This window comes from Aptenodytes patagonicus, chromosome 10 (genome assembly GCF_965638725.1).
Source record: "Aptenodytes patagonicus chromosome 10, bAptPat1.pri.cur, whole genome shotgun sequence".
In the NCBI taxonomy this organism is placed as follows: domain Eukaryota; kingdom Metazoa; phylum Chordata; class Aves; order Sphenisciformes; family Spheniscidae; genus Aptenodytes; species Aptenodytes patagonicus.
Genome location: NC_134958.1, coordinates 3863794 through 3888745, shown reverse-complemented (window position 1 = coordinate 3888745; position 24952 = coordinate 3863794). Strand labels below are relative to the sequence as shown.

The following is a 24952-nucleotide window of genomic DNA, read 5'->3' as shown; positions in this document are numbered from 1 at the left end:
GGTAGGAAAATGTGTTTTGACCTAAGGCAACACCACAGCATGTTACAATGCAATCAACATATTAGCATGTTTTAACAAGTTCTTGAATATGGTAAAGCTAATTGTACAGGCGGGTCCTCCCCAACACCTTTCTATATATGGTTGGGGTTTGCCCATACAAGTAAGACCAAAAGATTTTATGACACAATTTCTTCTTATAAGAGAAACAGTAAAAGGGACGCTCGTGAGTCCAGTTTGGAGAGCAGCTAGTATGATACTCAGCATTAATTGGCACACTTACGTCCCAAGCCTTGACATCAGTGGACTTACTCCTTTCATCTTGTCATAACTTTCTGGCATGACCCGCCTTGGCTAAAGCAAACGGGGCAGTTCTGAAAAAGGCACTTACAAGAGCATTGTGTTACTAATATTATTCAGTTCAGTTTAATGTTGTTAATCAACTTACTCTGGTATTAACCTCTCCGATTGCACAATATAGAAGACTTAGAGCTGTATTCGTTTCTTCCAGAATCGTTTACATGTCTGATCACTTCTATGCACTACCAATTAGAGATGGAGGATATTGTTTGAGCCTTTCATGTACCCAATACCAACCAACGTTACTGTACCACTACGCACTGTGATACAATTAAGCCTTCTGGACAATGAATCATTTTGGAAGGCTACATGAAGACAGGCATCTTTCTCACTTCGGCTTCATGACCTCCCTGTTTCCCAAAGTGGCTGAGGGAAACTGCTCCAGTTCACGAGACATTTCAATTGGCAAAACGGAGCAGTAGGTTAAAGTATCTTAATTGAATCCCCCACCTTGACACAGTTAGGGGACAGACTGGGACTGTGGCGGGACGGAGCATCTTTCCGTTTGTGCAAGATCTCGATGGCACGACCTGTCTCACCGACTGACTGGAAACAGGGTCAGCACCACCCTCTCCCCTCCCTTCTCCCATGTTTTAAATCCCAGTGTGACTGTACCGGCATGTCAGCACGTACCTGCCATCCCTGAGGTATGATGCTTGTAGTAACACCACAAGCTGCACAGAAAACGCAGCCATCAACAAAAAATGGGTTCTGAACTTACAATGTCCCCAGTCAATGCAGTTTTCTCTGGGGGAAAAAAAGGCTATTTTCATAAGGGGAGGTGTCTTGCCTTCCCGCACCAGATTTCACTGTGCATCAGAAGGGCCAGTTTAACACCCCATACAAACGCTGGATGTCCCACAAAACGTGACAGACCTCAGAAGCCGCTTTTAGCGGCTTGGCCTCGATAACACAAAGCGTTTCCCCGGAAACGAAACGGGGAGCCAGGCCAGGCGGGGCGCCAGGCCCACAGGGGGCTGGCAGGGCAGGGCAGGGCAGGGCGGCCTCGGCCCTGCGGAGCGCCCGGGCGGCAGCCAGGGCGGGATGGGGTTGTGGGTAACCCCACGCTCCCTGTGAGCCCTCTCCGGGGCTGACCTGAGGAGCCAGCGCGGGTGGCGTCGATCTGAGGTGACCTGCCTCTCCCTTCTCCTCCTCACACCGCCCCCAGAGCCGCCCCCGGCTCCGAGAGAGCTCCACGGCGGGAGCGGGTCCCCGCCCGGCCGGCCCGGCCGCGCCCCACAGGGCCCGCAGGACAGCGGCTGGGCAGGAAGCTCCCGCCGCGTCCCCCCGCGGCCTGAGCCCGGCCCCGCGGCCCGGATAGGGCCGCGGAGAGTCCCCGCCCCCGCGGGGGAGCGGAGGCCCGGGAGGGAGGAACACCGCCGAGTTCCGCCTCAGCAGCCATGGCCGCGTAGCGTCTTCTCGGCAGCCGCGCTCGGACATGGGCCTGCCCCAGGCCGGCGGGCTGAGGCAGCGAGTCCCCGCGGCGGTGAGTACGCAGCCGGGCCCGCCGCGCTGGCCGGAGGCGGCGCCCGGGCCGCTGGGGGAGCGAGGCCTGCAGGGCAGGCGGGCTCGCCTCACGCCCTCCTCCGGCCGCGGCGGGAGGGGGCGGGCGCCCTTGGAGGGGAGCCCCGGGCCCGGCCCCGCCGTGCGAGGGGGGGATGCGGAGGGCGGGGGGACCCGGGCTGGGCTACGCGGGGGGGAATCGGGCCTGGCCCGGCCCGGCGGGCAGCCCTCCGCCCCGGTGCCGGCGGCGTGACCTTGGGCAGCCCGCAGTCCCCCCCCAGCCGCAGCCCAGCCGGGGCGACGCGCGAGCGGGGTCGGGGGAAGCCGCCCCGGAGCCCGAGAGCGGCCGGAGGAAGATGGCACGGGAGCAGCGCTTCCCAGGGTGCACTCCTCCGGCCGGAGCGGGCGAGGCAGCGAGCTGCGGTGTCATGAAGACTCCCACAGCCCTGGCCGTGCCCGCGGCGGCGGGGTCCGGGGCCCGCACCCGGGCGCCGCAGGGTTTTTAACCGCCTGGTTAAAAACTTGGAGGAGTGTTCAGCCTCTCTGTCACCTCCCCGGTTTCTTATCACCTATACTGTTTGTGTACGCTTTGCAGACTTTCATTTATCTAAATAAGAAGTGAAGCTATTTGTGTTCTTACTTAGCCTGAAAAACTTTCAAACTTCCTGTATAAAAGCCAACTTATTTTTTTTAAGCAACCTAAGTTTGTAGTGTCTTCCCTCCCCATCAATATCAGTTAAACTGTTGGATGAGCGAACTGTCAGAAAGGATTTTCTCACTGTGCGAAAAGAGTGGTTCCCAAGCTTGGCGGCGCAGGTAGTTTCAGCATGGTACGTAGCCAAAGACAGACCCGCAGTGTGTTACTGCCGTGATGACTGGTGGTACCCAGCAAAATGATGAAAGTTTGGGTACTCTGTGTGAGCATAATGGCCTTGCTATAAGAAGCCCCAGTGGTTATAATCAGCCTATGCACATTAAGTTACAGGACCAAGGCCTGTAGTATTAACAGTACCAGAGCCTGAAAGAAAGCTAGAGGGCTCAGAGATAAGTATGCTGATTGATTGTATAGTTCAGTCATGTTAAAATACTGTATCTCTAGATTAATACTGATAATCTTAACAAAACCAACTTTTGTGTACAGAGTACAGACAGCAAAACTTAATTCCAAGAGAACTGAGGAACTTAATGCTCATGAGAAACCCGTTTCTCATTTGCTCAAGTTTTAGAGACAAAAATAAGTAGGTGAATAATACTTTATTACATACCTGAATTGGTGATGCACAGTACTTAGCCTGTCAATTTATTTCAGACTGTGTTAGTGTATGCTGCTTGCAATATAACTGCTTCTGTGCGTTGTTCTTGCTACGGTCATTCCACTTAAAGCTTACTCATATCCTTAGTAAAACAGGCATGATAATTAGATGTTGAAAAACCTGTTACCAACAGGTATGGTTCCCTGTCAGTGTAAAACTATCCATTCTAAGTATTTTAAATGCCCATAAACATCCAAGCATGACTTCCCGTATATTTTTGGGATATTGGCCTGGTTTTCAGCACACACTTTCAAAAAGAACCTGAGATAATACTTCAGCTGGGGGCAGAACAGATCCACAGTTTCGAGTTTTATCTTAATTTTTAAGAAAAAAGTTGACAAACTTGAAATAGGTTGTTTGCTCTTCTTCACAGGGTTGACTAATAGTAGATTTAGGTATTATGGCTTCTTCAATCTCTTGTATTTATGGTTTTATGATCCAGTTCTCTTTTCTTGCTGGGGAAGAAGAGATCTCTCCTCCCTAGAGATGTATGAAAGATCCACATATATAATTGGAAGTGTTCATCGATGCCTCAGTGTTGCCATTGTCTTGATATGGTGATTATAAGTGGGGAGGGAAATGGAATGCTTGGCAAAAGTGAGCGTAATCTAGTCAATACAGCCTGGAACAGCAAGAGTTTATCCTGATAAAATGGATGTGATTCTGATTAGAAAGTACAGTTCATTGCAGCTCCTCTAGTGGAAACAAATACAGACCTTGTATAGAACTTGCAGTAGCTGGTCTATCTCCATGCATTTCACTGCTGTATGTTAATTACTCCTGAACGTCTTTATTTGTGCAACTTATTTTGCTGGAGGAACCATTGAGACCAGGTCAGTTAGGAATCTGCAAAAACTTAGGTTCAAAATCAGCTGGTTATATTTATATATGAAGGAGCTGATTTGGGTTCTTAAATCGGTGTCTTCCCCAAGCCTGCTCAGAGAAGGAAAAAAAAAAACCCTCATTCATTTGAGTATAAAAGAAAATCAAGTTACAAGCACATCTTAAAATTTAGTAGAAGCTTAAGGAGTTTTAAGGGTTCTTCTGAGCCAAGACTCTGAGCAGTCAACTGGCAACTAGTGGTCAGCCTGTAGGCTATAGTTAGGGGATTTTTGCTGCATAAAACTGAAAATGCTAGTTATAGTTCCGTAGTTAAAGTTCTGTATGGAAGAATGAATTAGAAGCTGCAACTGAAATCTCATATTATGACATACGGTATATGTAATTCTGTTAAATAGGCTGTTGAGAATTTGGTTGGGTTTTTTGTTGTTTTTTTTTTTTTTAAGAAAATGTTATTCCTAATCCATCCTCGCTCATTTTACTGTAGCATATTGTATGACTTACGGTGCTGTGGGAGGTCAAAGAGTAATACCTCATTCATCAGATACTGTGGTTAGTAGCTCATGTTTTGAAAAAAGGTATAGAGATTTCTTCAGATCAGGAAATAAAAGTAAGTTCAGTATTGAACTTGCCTGGCAATACAAAGACCTGCAGTTATAACTTACTAACCACAGCAGAAAAACATGGAAAGCCAATTTTTGTGCTGGGCCAAAACTTAGATTTGGCTTTTATCCGCTAGTTCTACACTTGTATAGATGAGGTTCCAGAAGAACTGCCCGTATCAAGGTGTGTCAGCAACACTTGAGAATTTACCAGCATCTTTTGCCTTCCATTAAATGGTTCATCTTTCACATAATCTTGTTTTTTTTTCCCCTCATACGCACACAGACACAGTAATGTTATATTCATATCCTTTTCAGACGACATACTTAGTTACAATATTCTGTCAGAACACAACCAAATGCTGCCACTTAAGATTAAGAAAATACTGGTTACATAACAGAGCAAACATTGAGGATATATTTGGAAAGGATTTAGCTTCAAAGAAAAAGTCTATTTACAGCTCCAAGGGGGGGGGGGGGAAAGCCAGGTAAAGACATGCTCTGAAGGTGGGATTAGACAAGCAATGCTAAAATCTTAATAAGAGCGAAGCCTTTCTTTGTAATTCTGTGAGGTTGTAAAAAGTATGTCTTTGTTTTAGGCAGAAAAGCTTTTAGATTGGAAAGATCTGTTACTTTGGGGCAGGGGGTGCGTCTGTGTTTTGTTTCTACTGAATGCAGTTCTTCTAATGAATTTTCTGCCTTGTTTTCAGCACCTAAATATCTCTCTGAAAATTAAAGTTGAACGTAAGACACCTTATATGGGGAAGACAATGTTTTAAGATGAGTGAGGAACGGGATATATTATTAATTTTATGTATTAAAATCAGTATTTGAGGACTTTATTATTTACTTCCTGGAATTATCTGAAAATCAGTCTCCTAAGGAAGGATTTTTGACAAGTTTGTCAACTTTGAAAAGTTGCTATGTAATTGGAAAATTAGCAAGTACAGCATCTGTGTTTAAGCAGTAAGTTAGCTGGATATTGTTTAGTCTGACCTTGGCATGCCGGATCTTAAACCAAAGAATCATCATTAGACATGTATCTTATCTTATTTTTGCATTTATTTCCAACATGTACTTATCAAAGGTTTGGGTTAACTTAGTGTCTTTATTTGATAACCAGTTCCTAGACCAAGAACAGTCAACCTAGTGATACTATATATGCAGTGATACTTCAAAGAATAACAGCTATGTGCCATGGGAAGGGATCACGTTCCCATCTCGGCTTCTCATTCTTGGCTGCACACGCCAACTGCTCTCCTTGCACAAGATGTGTAGCCATTCTGCCTCTTCAGCAAGCCAAATTGGCTCAATAAGAGGTTGGACAAGTACCAGACCAGCATGAGGAAGAGGGAGGGAAATCAGGACCACCTCACTTGGTGGCAGTTGGCTACAGATCAATTCAGTTCTGTGAAACTTCACTCTGAGGTCACTGGCCGATGGTTTTTTGGTCACACTTGTCATGCTGATCATCACCTTGAGGGTGGAAGGGAAATGCCCTACCTTCATCTTGTTAGAGGCCATGTGGGTTTTCACTACTAGGAAATAATTTATTTGTTGGGATCATTTGAGCATCTTTCTTCTAATTAGTTCCCCTTAATTTCTTCAGTATTTTTAGCACGTTAATGTCTCACTGCTTGAGAGGGAGCTCAATTCCTCCTCCCCTGCCACCCCCGCAAGGGCTAAAATAGCTTACCGAGTATTAGATTCAAAGATTTTTAGTTAGACTATCTGTATGAGACTTAATGGACTGCTCTATGTAGAATGTTAGATGAGATGATGTAATAGTCCCCTCTGGCCAAACTCTGCTTAACTATTTCATGGTTACGTGGAGAGCACTTCCAGATGAAAGCAGAAAGACAATGATACTTAGGAGTTTAAGACCTACAGTATGTCCAAGAAGTTTCGAGTCGACTTCAACAGTAGCAACCTTCCTTTTCGCAGCTTGTCTCTTACCAAGATGTTTGAAGTTACATTTCCATGGGTGTAGTGTGTATTTGCAGAGGTTTGTGCTAATGTAGTGATAAAATAATTATCCATTACTAATTTCAGAGTACAGAGAAGTTAGCTAATTTTTCATAATATACTTACTGGTGTTATAGTTGAATAAGTTTGCTGGATACGATGATTTTGAACATTCTTAAGTCAGCATTTATTTTCTTATTCTTCTGTTAGCAACGTATTGCTAACACTCTTGATAAATTACCTAGAGTGGTTTCAAATAATTCTGTCACTTTGGGGGGATTAATTTATACTGTTAACTGTTAAGCGACTCTCTACTCTGTTTGCATCAGTAATACTTAGAACTGATACAAGAGGACCCCTATGGATAATTAACATTTAAATAGTTGCGGTTTAAGCAGCTACATTATTCTTCTAACTTCTGGCAAAGAAGTTTTCTTTGACTTCTGGAAATATTTTTCCTTTTATGCTTGTATTACAAATAATTGCCTAGAATAAGTGACAGATTTTTTTTCTTTTTGCTTTGAATATATGTATCTTCCTATGTAAGTAATTCTGTTTTAATAGTAGTAATATAGATTAATATCAAAGGTGTATTGATAAGTACTGACACTGTAGTATAATCATGTTTTGCCAGATTGTAGTGGACCAGATCAGGTACTAGAGCTCCAATTCATTACCTACAATTAGATTATGTGTAGAATTTTTTATTATAGCTTAATCTTTAACTGTGTAAGTTCCAGATTGTTTTATACTAGTGCTAATTCACATAAAGTGAGATAGATTAGGTAATAACCCCATACAGGTAACTATAACTGTATTAAAAGTCATTGGAATATAATTGGGCTCTCCCTATGTTTGGGGTTTTTTTTCTTCTCCCCCCCCAGAAAAATATTGATAAAGACTTCTAAGAAGCTGTACCATCCTAGAAGGGACATAAGTAACAACATTAACATGCCTGCTGTGGCATCTGTACCTAAGGAGCTATATCTCTGTACTTCATTGAAAGATCTCAACAAGAAGACAGAAATAAAACCTGAAAAGACAAGTACAAAGAGGTATATATATTTTAATTGATTTTGGATTAATATTAGAAGTATTAGTGCTACTCTGCTGAGCAGGTTCCAGAACACCTATGTTGTGGATCTAAATTTCCTCAATTATTTCTGTTAGATATAAAAGTCTTTGATGGTCTTATGTATAGATCTCTCAACTGTCCCATCGGATATGCTTACTGCCTACAGAAGGTAACTTCACATACTGCCAAAACATGTCTTGGACAGAGCATGATGCCCATGAAAATTTCGTACTTTGAGAAAAGGCTACATAAGCGCAAATTCTTAAAAATAATAAAAAGTTTAGCAAATGTGTGAATAGAAAATATTTCGCCTCTAGGATTTTTAGACAACAATTTAATTTTGTCTTACTATGAATTAGTTTTTCCTCAAAAAAAAAAATCTCATTTTTAGAAGGAAAAAGTACTTTTTTCCATATCTCAGTATGCTATTTAATTATGGAAGATTTTAAATAAGGCTAGTAAACAAATTAGCAGAGAGAAACGTTATTTGGGGGAGCATGACTGTAGTTCATATTTAAAGAAAGCCTTATATTAAGATAGTAAAATCAAACGCTTAATATATGGGCAGAGGTTGTGAACACTTAAAGTGGCATCTTGTAGGTGTTTGGGGACAAGTCAACAATCACGTGCTTTACTCCTCTTCTTTGATTTCAGTTACGTGCAGAGTGCCCTTAAGATTTTCAAGGCAGCGGAGGAAAGCAGATTGGACCGAGATGAAGAAAAAGCTTACATCCTATATATGAAATATGTGACTGTTTATAACTTTATTAAAAAGAGACCTGATTTTAAGCAGCAACAGGTATAAAAGCTTTCTGACTGACCTCTTCTGCATTGGTAGAAGTATTAGAAGTACAGAGAATTACACTAATGCACATTCAAAGGATTACACTGGTAATGTGTAATCTGTCTCACTTACGATGATATTTTTTCCTTCCTATTTTTGACAAGTCTATTGTTAATTGCTTTTACAGTTTGCTTTTAATACATATAAGGTATATAAATTGTCAGATCTGTGAATATTTTTTCAGGGAAAGGTATTTCTGTCATCTTTCCCATTCAAACTTTTTTTGGTGCAGTTGCCTTGCCTAGCCTTTATTTATTACTGCTATAGAACAATTTTACTTACAAACTCATGTTTGAGAGGAAAATATTTTGATTCAAAACAGTTCCTCTTGTTGGCATTAATATCATTATAATACCAATTCTCTGTACATTAGCAGCTCTTGATATGCACGGAAGCAGGCATTATTAAGCTGTACTATTAATATGTGGGGTGATGCTTGTAATTTTAGGATTATTTTCATTCAATTCTTGGACCTACAAATTTAAAAAAAGCTATTGAAGAAGCTGAAAGACTCTCAGACAGCCTTAAACTCAGGTACGTGAATACAGTTAAGATATTGTTCATTATACCCGAAGCCTGTACATGTGCAATTGCAGGTTTTGATGCTATTTAGTAGTAAGGGATTGCACTTGAGTAGACCTTAGATACCCAAAACTCTTGAGAGCTTAAATTGTTTATCCACAACAGTCTGTTATTAGAGATAATTTTCGTCATCACATACTCCCAACAACTTGCAACTGTATACATTGTCTCTTAATTCTTGGTAACTATGATTTGTTGATACTGTCTCCTATTTTTGTTTAATGACTAATAAAAAGAAATCACAAGATATAAACTACACACTACTATACACTAGAGATGATCAAGAGCCATTTCCTCCTTACCCTTTTCATCACAAGGACATCTGAAACCAAATATACTAATGAATGTTCCTAATATTTACATATGTTAAAGTCCTCCTAGTGTGGATTTAGTTTACATTAACAAAACACATTTTTGATTCTTTAACTAGCTGCTATATCTTTTCTCTACCTCTGCCACATGCAGATATATATATGGAAATGCACAATTTTGCCAGTATATAACTGAGCTGATGCTAGCGGGCTTTTGGGTAGCTTATTTACAACTGTCAAGTTACTTGTCTTTGTGCCATAAGCCACAAAACTGTGTCAGTAAGAAGTTGTAAGGTAGAATCTATCTTTCAGTGTCATTTAGTGCAGTATGTCTTGCTTCCAGCCTTATCTGCTTCTTGCATCCTTAGGGACTATCTTTCTTGCCCCTTTCTCACCTTTTTAATTCTTTCCCTTCAGCTAGGCACATTTCCCTTCCCATACCCCACCCCCCACCCCAAGTATTACTGTGAAAGCACCCTTCGAAGTGCTTAATCCATGAAGATAGCTTAAGTGAACAAGGAAATAAGAGCGTAGTTACACGTATATGAAAAGAGTCTTTCCAGAGATGGCTCACGATACTATGCATGAAACAGTCTTTTAGTTTTCCTTATTTTTAGTTAAGAGTCTTACAATTCAGCAGAGCTACGAATTCACTGTAAGAGCAAACACTGATAGAGTTATACAAAACCAAAATTATTTAAGAGACATTGTTTAGTAACTTGTGGCTTTTTATGAAAGGAACAGAGTTTTGAAAGTTGACACAATAACTTTCAACTACTCTGGGCAAAATGTATATATATTTAAAGGGAATACAAATGAAACATGACTCCTGTGTAACTACAGAAGTGGTTTCAGGGAAATTTGTATAATTTCTTCTCCAGGCTGTAGGCCAGCAAATAGTTTAAATGTTAATTGTTAACTAGAAGTGGAGCTGCTGAAACACCATTTGTATAGGAGCGGGAATACCTACATGAATGACCTACTATGTGCTTCAAAGGCATAAATGGGAAATTGATGGGTAAATATTCCATATTGACTGAATTAAATTAAAATCTGAAGTATGCTTTAGTGCCGTTAATGCCAAATGAGAACAAAATGCTCTGTTCTAACTTACGATGCCTTTGCCAAATCAAGAAGCCTGTTTAAAAAATAAAATTACAGGCTTGCAGCTTCCTTCCTATTAGTGGCCAATTAGTGGAATAGACTTTGAGGCAGAATTTCATTTAATGATCTAGTTTATTAACACAGGACACTTGATATGAAATACAGCTGTATTGTTGTTGTCATTTTAATCCTGATTAGGCAACATCTGATTAAAATGAGCAATTACTAATACAGTTCAGTATTCATGTTTCACTGCTTGGTTCAGTCATCAAAACTGTAAATTCAAAATGTTCTTTTTTTTTATGGATCACTAGTAACCCTTAAGCTTCTCAGTTATATTAAATGTAATAGAATGCTATTTAACAGTGATGTAACTATACAAACCTGCAGCTGGTGATCTAAAAGCCGTAGTTTGGAGGCCACCGGTTATCATATTGTGATTGTCCTTACAATGGCAAAAGGCTGGGAGGTTAATTTTAAAGTCTAAGGCTTTATGAAAAGGACAGCTGTATGCAAGACCTAGGTCCACCAAAGCTCTCGAGTACACATGATTCTTGCATTGACTTCACTGTAGCCCCAGTGTTTGAAGCAAACAGCAGGGACACAGGTGAGGACATAACAGTATTATAAAGTCAGCTTACATCCTGAAGGTGACTGCTACCATATAGGTAGTTCTGATCTGACTTCTCAGCAAAAGGAAATTTAGGTAACTGAGCTAACTTATTCCTAACTGTTATCGTTAGCTCTGTTGCAAAACCAAATAGAATACCTAGGATGATTGTTATAATATACAGAAGTTAACCTGTAAGTCACCAATACTTACTCTTTCCTCTATGAAATGAAAGACCTATTACATTTAGTGACACCATAGCTAAGCATGACTCTAGGCTTAGAGAAAAAAATTAGTTCGCCTTAAGAGCAGTGGCTATGAAATAGGACTCAAAACAGGATTTAAGAATAAGAAAACCAACCCAAGAGTGGGAGAAATAATATCGTGCAGTCATGGAGGAAAATGGGGTTTGTTGGAAATACGAAGATTGACAATACTTTAACTTTTTTTTAAACTTTAAATACTTTTTCTTTTTCCTCCTGAAAGCTTGATGATTCTGATGTTAATTATCCAAGGCTAGCCAATAACGCAATATTGAGGAAAAAAAAGGCTATTTTTTTTTTTTAATAGATATGAGGAAGCTGAAGTTCGGAAAAAACTTGAAGAGAGGGACAGACAAGAGCTGCAGAAAAAGCAAGAACCAAAAGATGATGGAAAGAGTTCAGCCAAAAACTCCTCAGAAGGTGCTGTGGATTCCAAAGGGAAAAGCCAAAGGGTAATTGAAGATGTTTACAAACTCTCTAATCCAGTCTAAACGTATAGTTTTAATCTAGCATTTGATCTCTACTAGTAGCTATTTCCAGTTCGGAGTCATGTTTTTTAAAATTAGTTTACACTCCCCGTAACCCTTTTTTGACATTTCTTTGGAAGACATTGAGTCCTACCAACCTCCAAGTCTTGCGTAAGATAGACTAGGTTTTTTGTAAAGTCAAATTCTATTTTATAATAGAACTAGCTAGTGTAAGAAACCCAAGGTAATGGTAATAAGCTGATGTTATGGATAACATGTCTGCTCTTTAGGAGAGAGCTGCCTTTTCAGCAATAGTGTGGAAAGAAACTAATTTCTCCGCAAATGCTTCACAAATTTCATCTAGCAGATGATGCTGTCCTAGGTTGTATTGCCTTTTTGACTGGCTTCTGTCTAGGTAGGGCAGCAACCTTGGTATGTTTTTAGTACATCTGTCAACACATCTTTAGAAGAAGCTTCCTTTTTCTAGGTCTTTTCCTGCGGCTTACAGTCTGACCAATTTCCTTCAAGCTCTATGAGATCTATCAGTGTCTGTTGGCCACCTTTGTTCTGAGTATTAGATATTAAACTAACTTTTTTTTCCCTTACAACACAGATTAATGGTGAGAGGAAGCATTCACTGGAAAGGAAGGATCAGTCTGACAGTCTGAGTGGTAAGAGCTGCAATGTTCACACAGATGTGAAAAAGGTCTCCATATACCTATGCACCTATCACCTAAGCAGTTGCAGTTCTTTTAAGGAGTATTCACAGTCAGAGTAGTTCGAGGAAATTCTAGTATCCTGCACTTCAGTTACAGCGACTTAGTAATTAAGCTCTGTATTGCAGCCTTCATCACTTCTCTTGAACTTAGAAAGCTGTACTTAGTTTTTCAATAGTTTAATAACTGAAGCTGAACTAGCCCTAGAGTGGTCAAAGTAGAAAGAAAAATATCTCCCCAGCTGATAAGAAAAAATCTGGGCAAGGCTAAAATGTGTCAGCTTTCTCAGTTAAAAGAGAAAGCTTTCCCCTCCCAACCTTCTGGTTTTTGTTCCTGTAATAAATATGTGGAAGTGTTCTCTAGAACTCTTAACTGAAGAGGAACATCTGCAGTATATAGTTTACAAATGCTTGCCTATATAGCTTGATTTAAATGAGACCACAAAAAGTTAAAACTAGTTTATCACTGAAGTGTTCGGTGTTGTCTAATTCAGCAGATCAGGTGCTAATCACCACAGTAGTAGGAGCAAAAAGGCCAACACGTTTATTTTATAGTGTCTCACCTCCATGACTTTGTGGGACTTTTCTGTTCTGCTTCACCTGTTTGCAGTCTTGATTGCACCAGTTAGATGTGATCATAGCTATCTCCGTTTATAATGTAGCTCTTTGTGTCTAATAGCTTCTGTATTTCAAGGAGCAGTCACAGCTGAGAAACTGTTTGCAATGATGTCGGACAAAAATATTGAATTGATTATAATGGATGCTCGAAGATTGAAGGATTATCAGGAATCCTGTATTCCAAGATCTATCAGTGTGCCAGAAGAAGCTATCAGTCCTGGGTATGAGATAACATTAAATGATAGCGAAATACTTAATCTTTTTTCAGTCAATTTATAAAATTGGATGCTTTTAAAGTTTGTACCCTTAGTTTCGGAGTCCCTGATACATACACGTGGGTGAGATGTATCTGGACAGCTCTGTTCTTGCATGTACTGACTTCAAGCCAGAGCATATTTATTTTATCCAAGCACATAAACATAACATGGATTATATATTGTCAGACAAAATGTTACTTGTACCTTTGTCTATAAATGCATGTTAATACATTTTAGAGTTACTGCAAATTGGATTGAAGCTAGACTCCCAGAGGATTCTAGAGATCCATGGAAGAGGAGAGGACACTTTGATTATGTTATACTGCTAGACTGGTCTAGTTCTGCCGAAGACTTAAAGCTAGGAACAACTCTTCAGAGCCTGAAAGATGCGCTTTTTAAGGTTGGCATGTTTTATATTAATTCATCTCAATAAATAAGAAGGTCTTAAAGCACCTATAATGACAAAGTATATGGAAGACTTAATGACACTTGAGGCAAACATCTTGCTTCAGTTTTCAGAGACTGCTTATTTTGATAGCAGAAGTGTAGTCTGAAGTTTCACATTCCCATGCTTGTGCTCTAGTAGAGGACAGTATAATTTATTAAATAGGTAAACAGCAGAATGATTCAACTCCCCTCCACAACAACTAGCTCATAAACTTAGAGTTCTTGGCTGACAGAGTTATTTGGGAAAGTACTTAGTACTGTTTGCCAGAAACATTGTCACCCTCTTTCCTGTATTAGCAACTCTAGTTCCTTATTCATGGGAACTGGCTGGCCACCTGCACAGGCAGACCAAAGAAGGCTAGCTTCTTTGCAGTCCTATCAGCCAGGCACTTTCTAGAATGGAGGAGTTTTGTTGAAGGAGATCCCAGAAATATTTTGAGCATGGTTAACTTTTGTGCATTGTTGAAAATAACTATTAGAGAAACATGAATTTAAATCTGAGCTTCATCAGCGCAAGGAGCTTATCGACTCAGTATTAAGCGGATGCTCAACATGTTCAAGTCAGAACTCTGGCTACGGCTGTGTTGTCCCTACCCTTTATATAGGTGGCTCTTGTGAAAGACTGCACATCTTTCTGTTGCCTAAGCATTCAAGACTGGGGTTCAGGGATAATTCAGGCAGTTCTCCCTGTTTATTGCTTTACAGAATATTCTCTGAACCTCTGTGCCTTGCTCATGTTCTAATACTGAGGACCTCAGGAGGAGGCCAGCCTGGAGCCTGAACTCCCAAGGGTTTTTCAGAAAGTTAACAATATGCTTTCTAAACCAATGCTCCTAATCACTCAGTAAACTTATCAGATAAGAAACTGAAGCAAATACTATAATAAAAATATTTTTCTGCATGGAGGATCGTTACCTGAAGTAGTAGTAAGTAGTTCTTTCTGTATTGGAAATACTCAGACCTGTTGTAGGTAGAGGCAGGAACCTCACTGTGTTGGGCATTCTCCAAACACAAAGAGGATCCCTGTTCCCCAAAGGGTTTTTGCAGCCTGTTTAATTCTTATTTAAAAATCTCAGAAACAACCTGTCTCTTAACGTAATGACTAGACACAGAAATTTCAACACTATTAAGATGTAAAAGTTTCTTTTCTATTTCTAAATCATTTAATTTCAATTTTTTTTTTCTTATAGTGGGAAAGCAAAACTATACTACAGAATGAACCTTTAGTTCTAGAAGGAGGTTATGAAAACTGGCTCCTTTGTTTTCCCCAGTACACAACAAATGCTAAAGTAACTCCACCCCAGCATAGCAGAAGTGAAGCAGTGACTGTTTCTTGTAAGTATAAAGGATGACCCTCCCTTTCCCCCAGGTGTTTATAGTTACTGGATGTATCTTTAATTCATTCAAGTATGTTTGGGATAGCCTTGTTCTGGGCTAGACCTCATATCTAAATTTTGGGGTCTGGTGGAACGTGGGGGTTATTTTGCTTTTGTGTTTTTAAGAGCTCTCTCATGCTTCCCTCCTCTCCCCCTCCTAAAGTGGATTTTACATATCCATCTCTGGAAGAGCCAGCTCCTGTTCCACCTGTTGTTGCTATAAAGCCATCTCCAACAGAAGTGATTGAAAATGAAGAAACAGGAGATAATTTGGAAGAGATACTAAAATCACTTAACAGACCAAACGTACAGGATGCTGCTGTTCCAAAGTCTGACAGTTCATTTGTAGTTAATCCAGCATCGATCACAAGAAGTATCCCTGAGGTAAGTTGTGTTTCTTTTTTTCAGAGTTAGTATATGGTTAATCTGCTGGAGACCCACCGCATGCGGAAGCCTAAATCCACAAAGAAACATACTCAGTATTTGTTTAAGGCTTGTATGCAAGTATATTAGTACAGAGACTATTGGTGGTCTGTGAAGCCATCATAACTAATCTGCAGACCTTTACGAAACTGAATATACTTAACGTAATTGCAGAGCTTTTCATGAATATTTTGATATGAGCACCTGAGAAATTGAAGGTCAGCAATTGATCATTAATTCAGAAAGTCTATAAGCAAACTTTTCTACTCAAAACATACATATGATGAAATATAGGGAGGGCAGTTTGGCCATGGCTTACCTTGGCTATTCCAAAGGCCTGCTTTTCAGCAACTGTATCTTCCTTCACATAATAAAACATTTAGGTGGCTTGTCACTCTTGGCCCAGTAGTGAGAGCATAGGGATTTGTTTCTTCCTTTCATGGGTATAAAACATTCTAAAGACACCGTTGTAGAGTCCTTGCACTAAAATAACATTTTCCTTAGGAGACAAGGCTAAAGTCAAACTCTTCGCTTTCACCCTTCTAGATACTGCCTTTAATACAGATTTCAGCCAAGGGACCCTAAACTGTAAAAAAGACCTTATTTCTGTTCTTCCCTGAAGAAATAAAAGCTGGCCTAGTTCAGAACTTCCATTTCAGCATCAAAACCGACTTGCTCTCCTAGGTCTGAGCATAAGCCATTCTTAAATACCTCTTCCCATCAAGCAGATCTGCCTTAATCACATGCTCTGTCACATGATTGAGAGAGCCAAGCCCAGATTAGGCTGCCTGATTGGCCTAAAATGTTCACCTTTGAAAGCTTGAAAATAAAGAGTTGTAGTAATCAGCGCTTGATGTTGTCCTTATGGTTCTGCAGGGCTTATTGATTCTCTCACATCCAGAAGTTAAGTGAATACCTACTTTTACTAACAAGCAATTTGAATTACCAGATTTAATGAAATTGAAAGGTCACTATGTCTGGCAGAAGTCAACTTTATGTCATCTTTATTCTCTTATAAATCTCATTTAGAAAAAGCTTAGCTAACAGAGCAGTAATAGCTGTAGTGAATTGTTGTTCTACGCTTTGTGTTACAGGTTGATCGTACTAAAAAGCCTCCACTAAAAATCTCGGATGATAACAGACCAGTCAGTGACAGCCAGCCTGTTGAGAATGGACGAATAGTTCCAGACCGGTCCACAAAGCCATTACGTGATGCAAAGAGCATTCTGACAGAAGAAGAAAAAAGTCGCGTACATGCAGAAACTGCTGCTCTGTTAGAGAAAAACAGACAGGAAAAAGAACTTCGTGAGAGGCAACAAGAAGAACAGAAAGAGAGACTCAAGCGAGAAAAAGAAGAACAAGAACAAAAAGCAAAAGAAGAACAGAAAGAAAAGGAACACAAAGAAAAGCTACAGCAGTCTAAAGAGGACAGAGAACAGAAGGAGAGGGATGAACAAATAAAAAGAGAACAGGAGGAAAAGGAACAAGAAAGAGCACGCAAAGAAGCGATAGAAGCAAAAAAGCAAAATAAAAATGAACTAGAAAGCATTGGTGCAAAAAGGATTGAGATTGACAAAATATCTATGGAAGAAAGAGAAAAGGGAACTCGAACACCAGAAATGCAGAGACGGGCACTGGGTGATGCATCTCAGACCTTTGTGACTGTTTCAGGCAAGGTTAGTGAAAAAGAGAAAATCATCACCAAATGTGGAGTAACTATTCAGGATGATTTGTGAGTGCATACTCTTGTATCAATCTAGAAGTTTTAAATAATCATTAGATTTTTATTTAGGCCATTTTTACATACATGTAGAGGAGAACGTTAAAACCAAGACACAGATTTTTTTTTTTTTTTTTTTTTTTTTTTTTTTGCAAGACAGCCTGGATTCTTGCTTGTAGGTGGGCAGCATGGAATCCCCATGGGATAATAAAGCTTCCCCCTGACATGGAGCTAGAAGGGATGGTTCATAGGCTGCGATCCTCTGTTTCAAAAATAGAGGCATGGTGACATTTTGTCTCTTGTACCAGCCCAGTACTGTATATTACACTGTTGTAACATGTGCTAGGGACAGAATTATATTACCGTAACAAACTCTTTAGTGCCCCCAGCTGCATAAACGCTGATACAACAGGATTTTGTTGACTGGCATAGGAAGCAAAGCAATACCCTAATCCAGTATTTTTGCTGAGAACAGTCCAGTTCCAACTCTTGGGGGGGGCACAGTTCCTTCTGTCCTCAGATTCTTGAAAAAAACTGCAAAATTTCTGAGAGTGTAAAAATCATCTGATCATGAAACAGGTGCCATTTGTGAAGCTGAGTTAATAACGGAACAGATGTCTTTAAAACGATTTCTCAAGAACATGCATTAGGATATTTTTCTCTCCCTTTGCAACTGCCGTTGTTATTTGACCAAACTTTGATGCTTGTGTAACGCAGATGCCCAAGGAAGCCAAAATAAATCTTCCTGGGCAACCTTAGCACAGTCATTCTTGAATTACTGTTTGACCGACAGAGCAACTTCACATAATCCCAAAATGACTGCCAAGGATAAAATAAATTCATAATGTTGGCTTCACAGTCTTTTTCATGGAGAGGCTTTGTCACAGTGAGAAGTAAAAGGGGAAAAAGTCTTTCATTTAAAAACAAATTGTAAAACCCACAGCTTTTTTTTGTGTGGGGGCGTAGTATAGGTGGAACGTCTGCACTTTATTTCTGAGCTCTTGAAACTACGTGACAGACTGTCTTATGTAATACAACATTCAGCTACAAAGGCTATTCCAGCAAATTGCCTATAGCGCAGACTGGGAAGAATAAACATGATGGGTAGATACCTGCTCTAACCACTTCTTTGTGGCACGTGCATTTAACAAACCAAAAAAAGAAAATATAACTGCTTTTTCCCTATTTTGCTTTATCAGCATTCTTTACTGACATTCCAGATGAAAATTGAAAGCCTTCTCTCAAAATCTTTTACAGCAAACTGGGGTTAAAGGACAACCAGACAGTGGAGCTCAAAAGCCAGGACCCCTTAGAGAGGATTCTGAACAAGATACTGAAAGACTTAAAGTAAATACGATGTGTTGTATGTAGCCAAAACCAATAAAGCGCAGATGTTTGATTATTATATTATGTTAAATTCCACCTCATTTCAATTTTTAAAGTCATCATCTTAAGAAAAGGCTATGCCATGTTTACAGCTGTTTGTTTGCTTTTTTTAATTTGTCATATTCATCTGAAAAAAAAAAATTGAAGCTTTCACTAGAAATCTTCATGTTTCTGATAGCATTAACAAGCATTCCACACTTGTTCATCATCTCACGCATACTCCTTCATGTACTGCTTTGAAAGGGAGAAAAGATCATCTGTACGTGTTTAACAGAAGCACATATTCCTAATAAAGTAGCTTCTTTAGGGAAGAAATTGAGTATTCAGGCTTTTGTGAGACTGAATTGTCCTTTTTTTCTGGAGCATGTCAACAAATGGGTTTTGTTTAGATTGAGTGATACAAAACAGTAGTACTATATTACCATTACAATAAATTGTATTTCCAGCTATAATCAAGGATTTCTCATTGAACTGTTTTGCATTAAATCATGTAACTATATAGGGAAAGTCACAGGCAGCTTGCTGCTCTGCATAAGTAACTATACGTACCTTACATTTCCATTTATTTATTAGTCTCAGCGGGAGCCATTAATGAGAGCGCGAAGTGAAGAAATGGGAAGGATAATACCAGGACTGCCTGCAGGTTGGGCAAAGGTAACTTTCTATTCTGGTGTTATAATCAGGTTGCCTTGTGCAGTTTTGTAATGCATTTCAATTGTGTCTTATTTCTAAGTTAGATCATTGGATTTTTTTATCCCCCCCACCCCACCCTTCAACTTCCACACAGTTATTTTCTGAATTTTAACCTTATTTGTAATGAAACTAGGAGAGCTCATCTGCTGTTTCTGGTACTAAGCAGTTGCTGTTTAATACGCTTTTTGGTGAAAGTGGTGCCTTCCAGTAAATTTAATCCATTAAGTATTGAGGCCAGTCACGACTGTTAAGGTCTTAACATTTGAAAAACTCATGCACCGTTCTTACAGTAGTTTAAAAATAGGTAAGTAAGTTAATGATGGATTTTTACTTGGTTTTGAAACAATTTGTTTCTTTTCCCCAAGTTTCTGGATCCAATCACTGGAACCTTTCGTTACTATCACTCGCCAACAAATACTGTTCATATGTATCCACCAGAAATGGCTCCTTCATCCACTCCTCCATCAACACCTCCAACTCATAAACCCAAGCCACAGGTGACTGTTGAACGAGAAAGAGAACACTCCAAACTGAAGCGCTCCTACTCTTCCCCAGATATAACCCAAGCCATTCAGGAGGAAGAGAAGAAAAGAATTCCTGTAACTCCTGCAGTCAATCGTGACAATAAGTATGTTCGATAAGTTATACCACAGCTCATGCAATATGATAGCATATAGGAGTTCCTTTGTGTTAACCAACTGAAATTCATTAATATTTTCTAAGTAGGCTTGAAAGGATGCAAGAGCGATGGACTTAAATTTCGTTGCTAAAAGGTCAATGTATAGGGCAGTTATCTTTTGAGAATTAATGTAATTGTTATGTATTAACATGAATTTCGGAGGTCACGCTGTAATTGGGCAATAGTTGCTTTTTAAGTGGTGGTATTTGTGTTAACGTATTAAATGCCAGTCTTCTGACAGCTTGTGAAATGCAGAGTTTTCAGTTTTTAAACTGAGTTAACAGCTAATTCTTCATCTGTGAATTTAAAACAAAACAACACAACAGCTGATGGAGCCGATAACTCTGCCTCATTATAGGCCAGTGTGTATGGCTTTCTCACTATCGCATTGACTGGTCTTGAATACCTTAAATGATGGCATTTGGTGATGTCTTGTGCCAGGATATTTCATTCCCTCTGAGGGAGGGTGGTTCTGTTGGCTTGTGTGCACAGCCTTGTCAAGTCTGAGACTCCTAAAAAATCATCTCTTCCTTACAGACCAGTCTGTTACACTAAAACAGAAATTTCAAGACTCTCTGCATCACAAATTCGGAATCTTAATCCTGTGTTTGGGGGATCGGGACCAGCTCTTACAGGACTTCGTAATCTAGGGAACACTTGCTATATGAATTCCATATTACAGTGTCTGTGCAATGCACCTCACCTGGCTGAGTATTTCAACGGAAACTTGTATCAAGATCATATTAACAGGTAACAATCTCTTACTCTCATCCTTTAATTTATAACTGAAGGGAAAAAAATCTGCCTTTACAATTGTTAATTCAAAAAAATCACTTAGTGGGGTTATGGGGGGCTGTTTGGTTTTTTTTTAAGTAGGAGACAAATGCTAACTTCGAAGTGTCTTGACATTTTCAAAATTTGTGTCTGTGACAAAATAGGTTTTACTGGACAGTCTTAATTAAATTGTGCTTACCACATTCCTAAATATAAGTGTACTAGAGTCTCCTAAAACCAAACAGAGTATTTAAATAGAAGTTTACAAAACAAGCTGGAAACTCTGTACCTTCCATCAGCCCAGTCTTGAATATGGAACCAAATTACAGTGCCAAAGCAGACAAAAATTTTAATTCGCTCTAACAGCCAGTTTTTCTTGGTCTAGAGAAATTACTTTGAAATTGGGATAACGTCTTTAATTAATAACAATATTTTAAAAAAAAGTTATTTGAATGGCTCACTGTTTTTTGGGGGGGTTTTTTTGGTCTGTTTAATTGTACAGGTCAAATTTCCTGGGGCATAAAGGTGAAGTGGCTGAAGAGTTTGGTGTAATAATGAAAGCTTTATGGACAGGACAGTATAAATACATCAGTCCAAAAGACTTTAAAATTACAATTGGGAAGATTAATGACCAATTTGCAGGATATAGCCAACAGGACTCCCAAGAATTGCTGCTTTTTCTAATGGACGGCTTGCATGAAGACCTAAATAAAGTAAGCAATACACTTGTAAACAAATTATGCATCTGTCAGATGATCAAGAGAAACAAATTTTAAAAAGATGCTCTTACTTCATAAGATTATGTTACTGGAACCTTGTATAGAAGGAAATGCTAGTATTCAGCATTAAAGTAGGAATTTATTTTGAAACAGTATAAGGTACTGAAGGGGGTAATGGAAGAAGCCTAACTAGATAAGAACTGGATAGCGACACTGAGGTGTTTAAATACTCTTGCAAATATTCAATAGAATGTTTGCCTGTGGGTGAGACTTTCTATGTTTATATATGTTAATATACGGCTGTGGTATTTAAACTTCAGGCTGACAACAGGAAAAGATACAAGGAAGAAAACAACGATCATCTTGATGACTTCAGAGCAGCAGAACTAGCCTGGCGCAAACACAAACAGCTCAATGAGTCCATTATTGTGGCACTCTTTCAAGGCCAGTTCAAATCTACAGTGCAGTGTCTTACATGTCACAAGAAGTCCCGGACCTTTGAGGCTTTCATGTATTTGTCGTTACCGCTTGCATCCACTAGTAAATGTACGCTGCAGGTACGCTGGCACTAGAGAAACAGTTCTTCAAGTAAAAACATTTCTCTGTGACTCCATTATGATGTTGCTTCTGCCCAGCCTCTTGCTGAAGGGGTTGGTCAATGTTCCAGCTTAATTTACACTAACCTGAAACGTGAACAGATCTGAGGCTTCATTATGTTTTTAATTCTTCCAAAGTTTAAAAAAAACAGGTCATTCCTTAAAAGTTTTAAAATATGAGCAGGGTGGAAATATTTAAGCCGCAGTAGCAGGAAAGACATGTATAGTATTTGTTTTTGTAGGTCACAGTATAAATACTTCGTGTTTTTAAACAAAATATTGTAGGTATATTTTGAAGGACTTGCAGCTAATTAATATACACAGTAAAATTTACTTCCACACATGGATTTAACTGACTTTTCCTCATTTTTGTGAAACATAGCATGCAGGTACTCAATGCAGGTTAACAACCAAATAGGAAACAAACATTTTTTGCTACGCTTTGGTAAACACCTGCCCTTCACAATCCGTGTTTGTATTTTGTTTTAGGAATGCCTTAGGTTGTTCTCCAAAGAGGAGAAGCTCACTGATAACAATAGATTTTACTGCAGCCATTGCAAAACTCGGAGGGATTCTTTGAAAAAAATAGAAATTTGGAAATTACCACCTGTTCTTCTTGTGCACTTGAAACGGTAAGAGAAACGGTGATCGGTGAAAGTTAATTAGGATGAAGTGACCAGGCTTTGATGGAGATCGATTGTTCCAGTGCAAAAGCTAACTGGTTTTAATTAGAGAAAGTTCCGGATGCATTTCCGGTTGTAATGTTGCAAGAATTTTATTTTCATCTGATGCCTTTTTTATTCGGCTGTTGTTCACGAAGCACTTTTATAAGTAATCTCTTTTCATTTGTCCTAAGAAACACGTGTGCAAGCGTTAACAGAATTGGGGGTCAAATGCTTTAGTTGAGATCGTGTCCTGCTTAAAAACAGGGAAAACAAACACGCTTAATACTCTTAAATAGCTCGTGGACAACCTGTAACTCTTAATGATGCTTTTTAATTCTCTAGATTTTCCTATGATGGAAGATGGAAGCAAAAGCTTCAAACTTCTGTAGATTTCCCATTGGAAACTCTTGACCTTTCACAGTATGTTATTGGTCCAAAGAATAACTTGAAGAGATACAACCTGTTTTCAGTGTCAGTAAGTAACCCTGTCACATTTCAAGGTTCAGCTGGTCTTTATGCCAAGACTTGGCTTAGCCTGGGTGATTCATCTAGGTTTCCAGGCTGCCTGCCTGTTGCAGATTAAGTTGTATTCTGAAGAGAATGACTGGCATTTAGTAAAAATCTCACATTCTAGTTTATTTCCCTAACCAGGGAAGAAATGGCAGCTTTCGAGGCCATTAATTCTTTTCTTTTCTTATGTTTACAGAATCATTATGGCGGGTTGGATGGAGGGCACTATACAGCCTACTGCAAAAACGCTTCAAAACAACGCTGGTTTAAGTTTGACGACCATGAAGTATCTGAGATCTCAGCATCATCTGTGAAATCCTCAGCTGCATATATTCTCTTTTACACTTCTTATGAACAGCAAGCAGTGGATATGGCCACGTAAAGTAATGTGGGTTAAGAAAACTGGTTTTCTTTTTATAAGAGCAAAGTAGGTATTGGAATGCGTATAAATATGCAAAACTATGACAAACATAGTCACTTAGAGATACGGGGATGGTTGCAGCAGCTTTTCTGCAAGCAAGCTCTTTCTGGTCAGTACTAGTGCTTAAAAATCGGAAGACTGATTAATAATGCTTGTGGTAATACTGCCATCTGTGAAACCATTTAAAAAGCGTACTTGCATTACCATTTATTTAAAAAACAACGATATTTTTAGTCTGCTCCAAAATTAAATTCTAGCTTAGTCATCTGAAATCTATTAACCAAGTAGCTTAAAATGTCTTAAAATCCCAAGGCATATCTTGATTTTTATTTTTTTCTTTCACTGTTATGGCCTTTTCACATTTCTAACCTTAAGCTTGATTCTACTGTGAATACTCTAGAATGATGTAAACAGTTAGGAATGTAAGTGTACATATTGATTGCATACTTGCACATCAGAACTATGTATATAATAAAATGTTGTCCTTTTTGTGAGAATCTCTAAAACTCAGAGGATTGCCTTTATTTGCCAGCTCTAAGTAACTGCAACACTACTTAATAAAAAAGCAGAGCTGTATTTTTTTTTCTGTTAGCTTTTGTCAATATTTGTGCACTTCAGAGTTATTCTAAACAAACAAGATTTTCCTTTTTAATTTTTTAATATAAATTTTCATGTACACATGCATTAAAAACCTTAATGAAGAAATGATTTAAAAAATATATCCTGTTAAATGTATGTTTGGGTTCGGTGTTTTCATTCTCGACTGGTTTTGTAATGGTCAGGATTCTACATAATGACAGTCTGAATCATATTCACGCAGTTTAAAGGTCCTTCGGATGAAAAAAGTACTACTTTTGTGTGGAACTGATTAGTTTAGAAACTATTTTAGTTGCGTCTTGTGTATTTCCCTGCTCTGGATTTGGGTTAGTTTTCCCTCTCCAATTAGGTTGGCATTCAGAAACTCAAATCCTACATTCCGAGCTTTTATCTGTCTACATGCGTGCGTCTTGCTGATGGAATTAAGACCAGGACCGATTGTCTTCCAGAAGCTTGCAAGCCGCAAACAAATTTGCAGCGCTAGAGGGACAAAAACGACAGTACTAGAATAATGCCTTTT

At 39.2% G+C, this 24952-nt stretch overlaps 1 protein-coding gene across 5 annotated transcripts; it reads left to right on the top strand.

The window, feature by feature from the left end:
• The first annotated feature begins 1710 nt into the window (after window positions 1–1710).
• On the top strand, window positions 1711–24570 carry USP8 (ubiquitin specific peptidase 8). 5 transcript variants are annotated; one of them, XM_076347843.1, is made up of 20 exons: window positions 1711–1843; window positions 7465–7635; window positions 8310–8454; window positions 8948–9033; window positions 11677–11821; window positions 12450–12507; window positions 13252–13390; window positions 13664–13826; window positions 15064–15208; window positions 15413–15633; window positions 16767–17348; window positions 18650–18739; window positions 19352–19432; window positions 19837–20099; window positions 20688–20900; window positions 21427–21637; window positions 21964–22200; window positions 22729–22871; window positions 23247–23379; window positions 23611–24570. In XM_076347843.1, the coding sequence occupies exons 2-20, from the start codon at window positions 7532–7534 to the stop codon at window positions 23794–23796; spliced, it is 3345 nt and encodes a 1114-aa protein (XP_076203958.1). In that variant the 5' UTR covers window positions 1711–1843; window positions 7465–7531; the 3' UTR covers window positions 23797–24570. The 5 variants fall into 5 exon arrangements, with proteins under 5 accessions (XP_076203958.1, XP_076203957.1, XP_076203956.1 ...); XM_076347842.1 differs by having other exon boundaries at window positions 13249–13390; XM_076347841.1 differs by having other exon boundaries at window positions 13246–13390.
• Window positions 24571–24952: the final 382 nt, after the last annotated feature.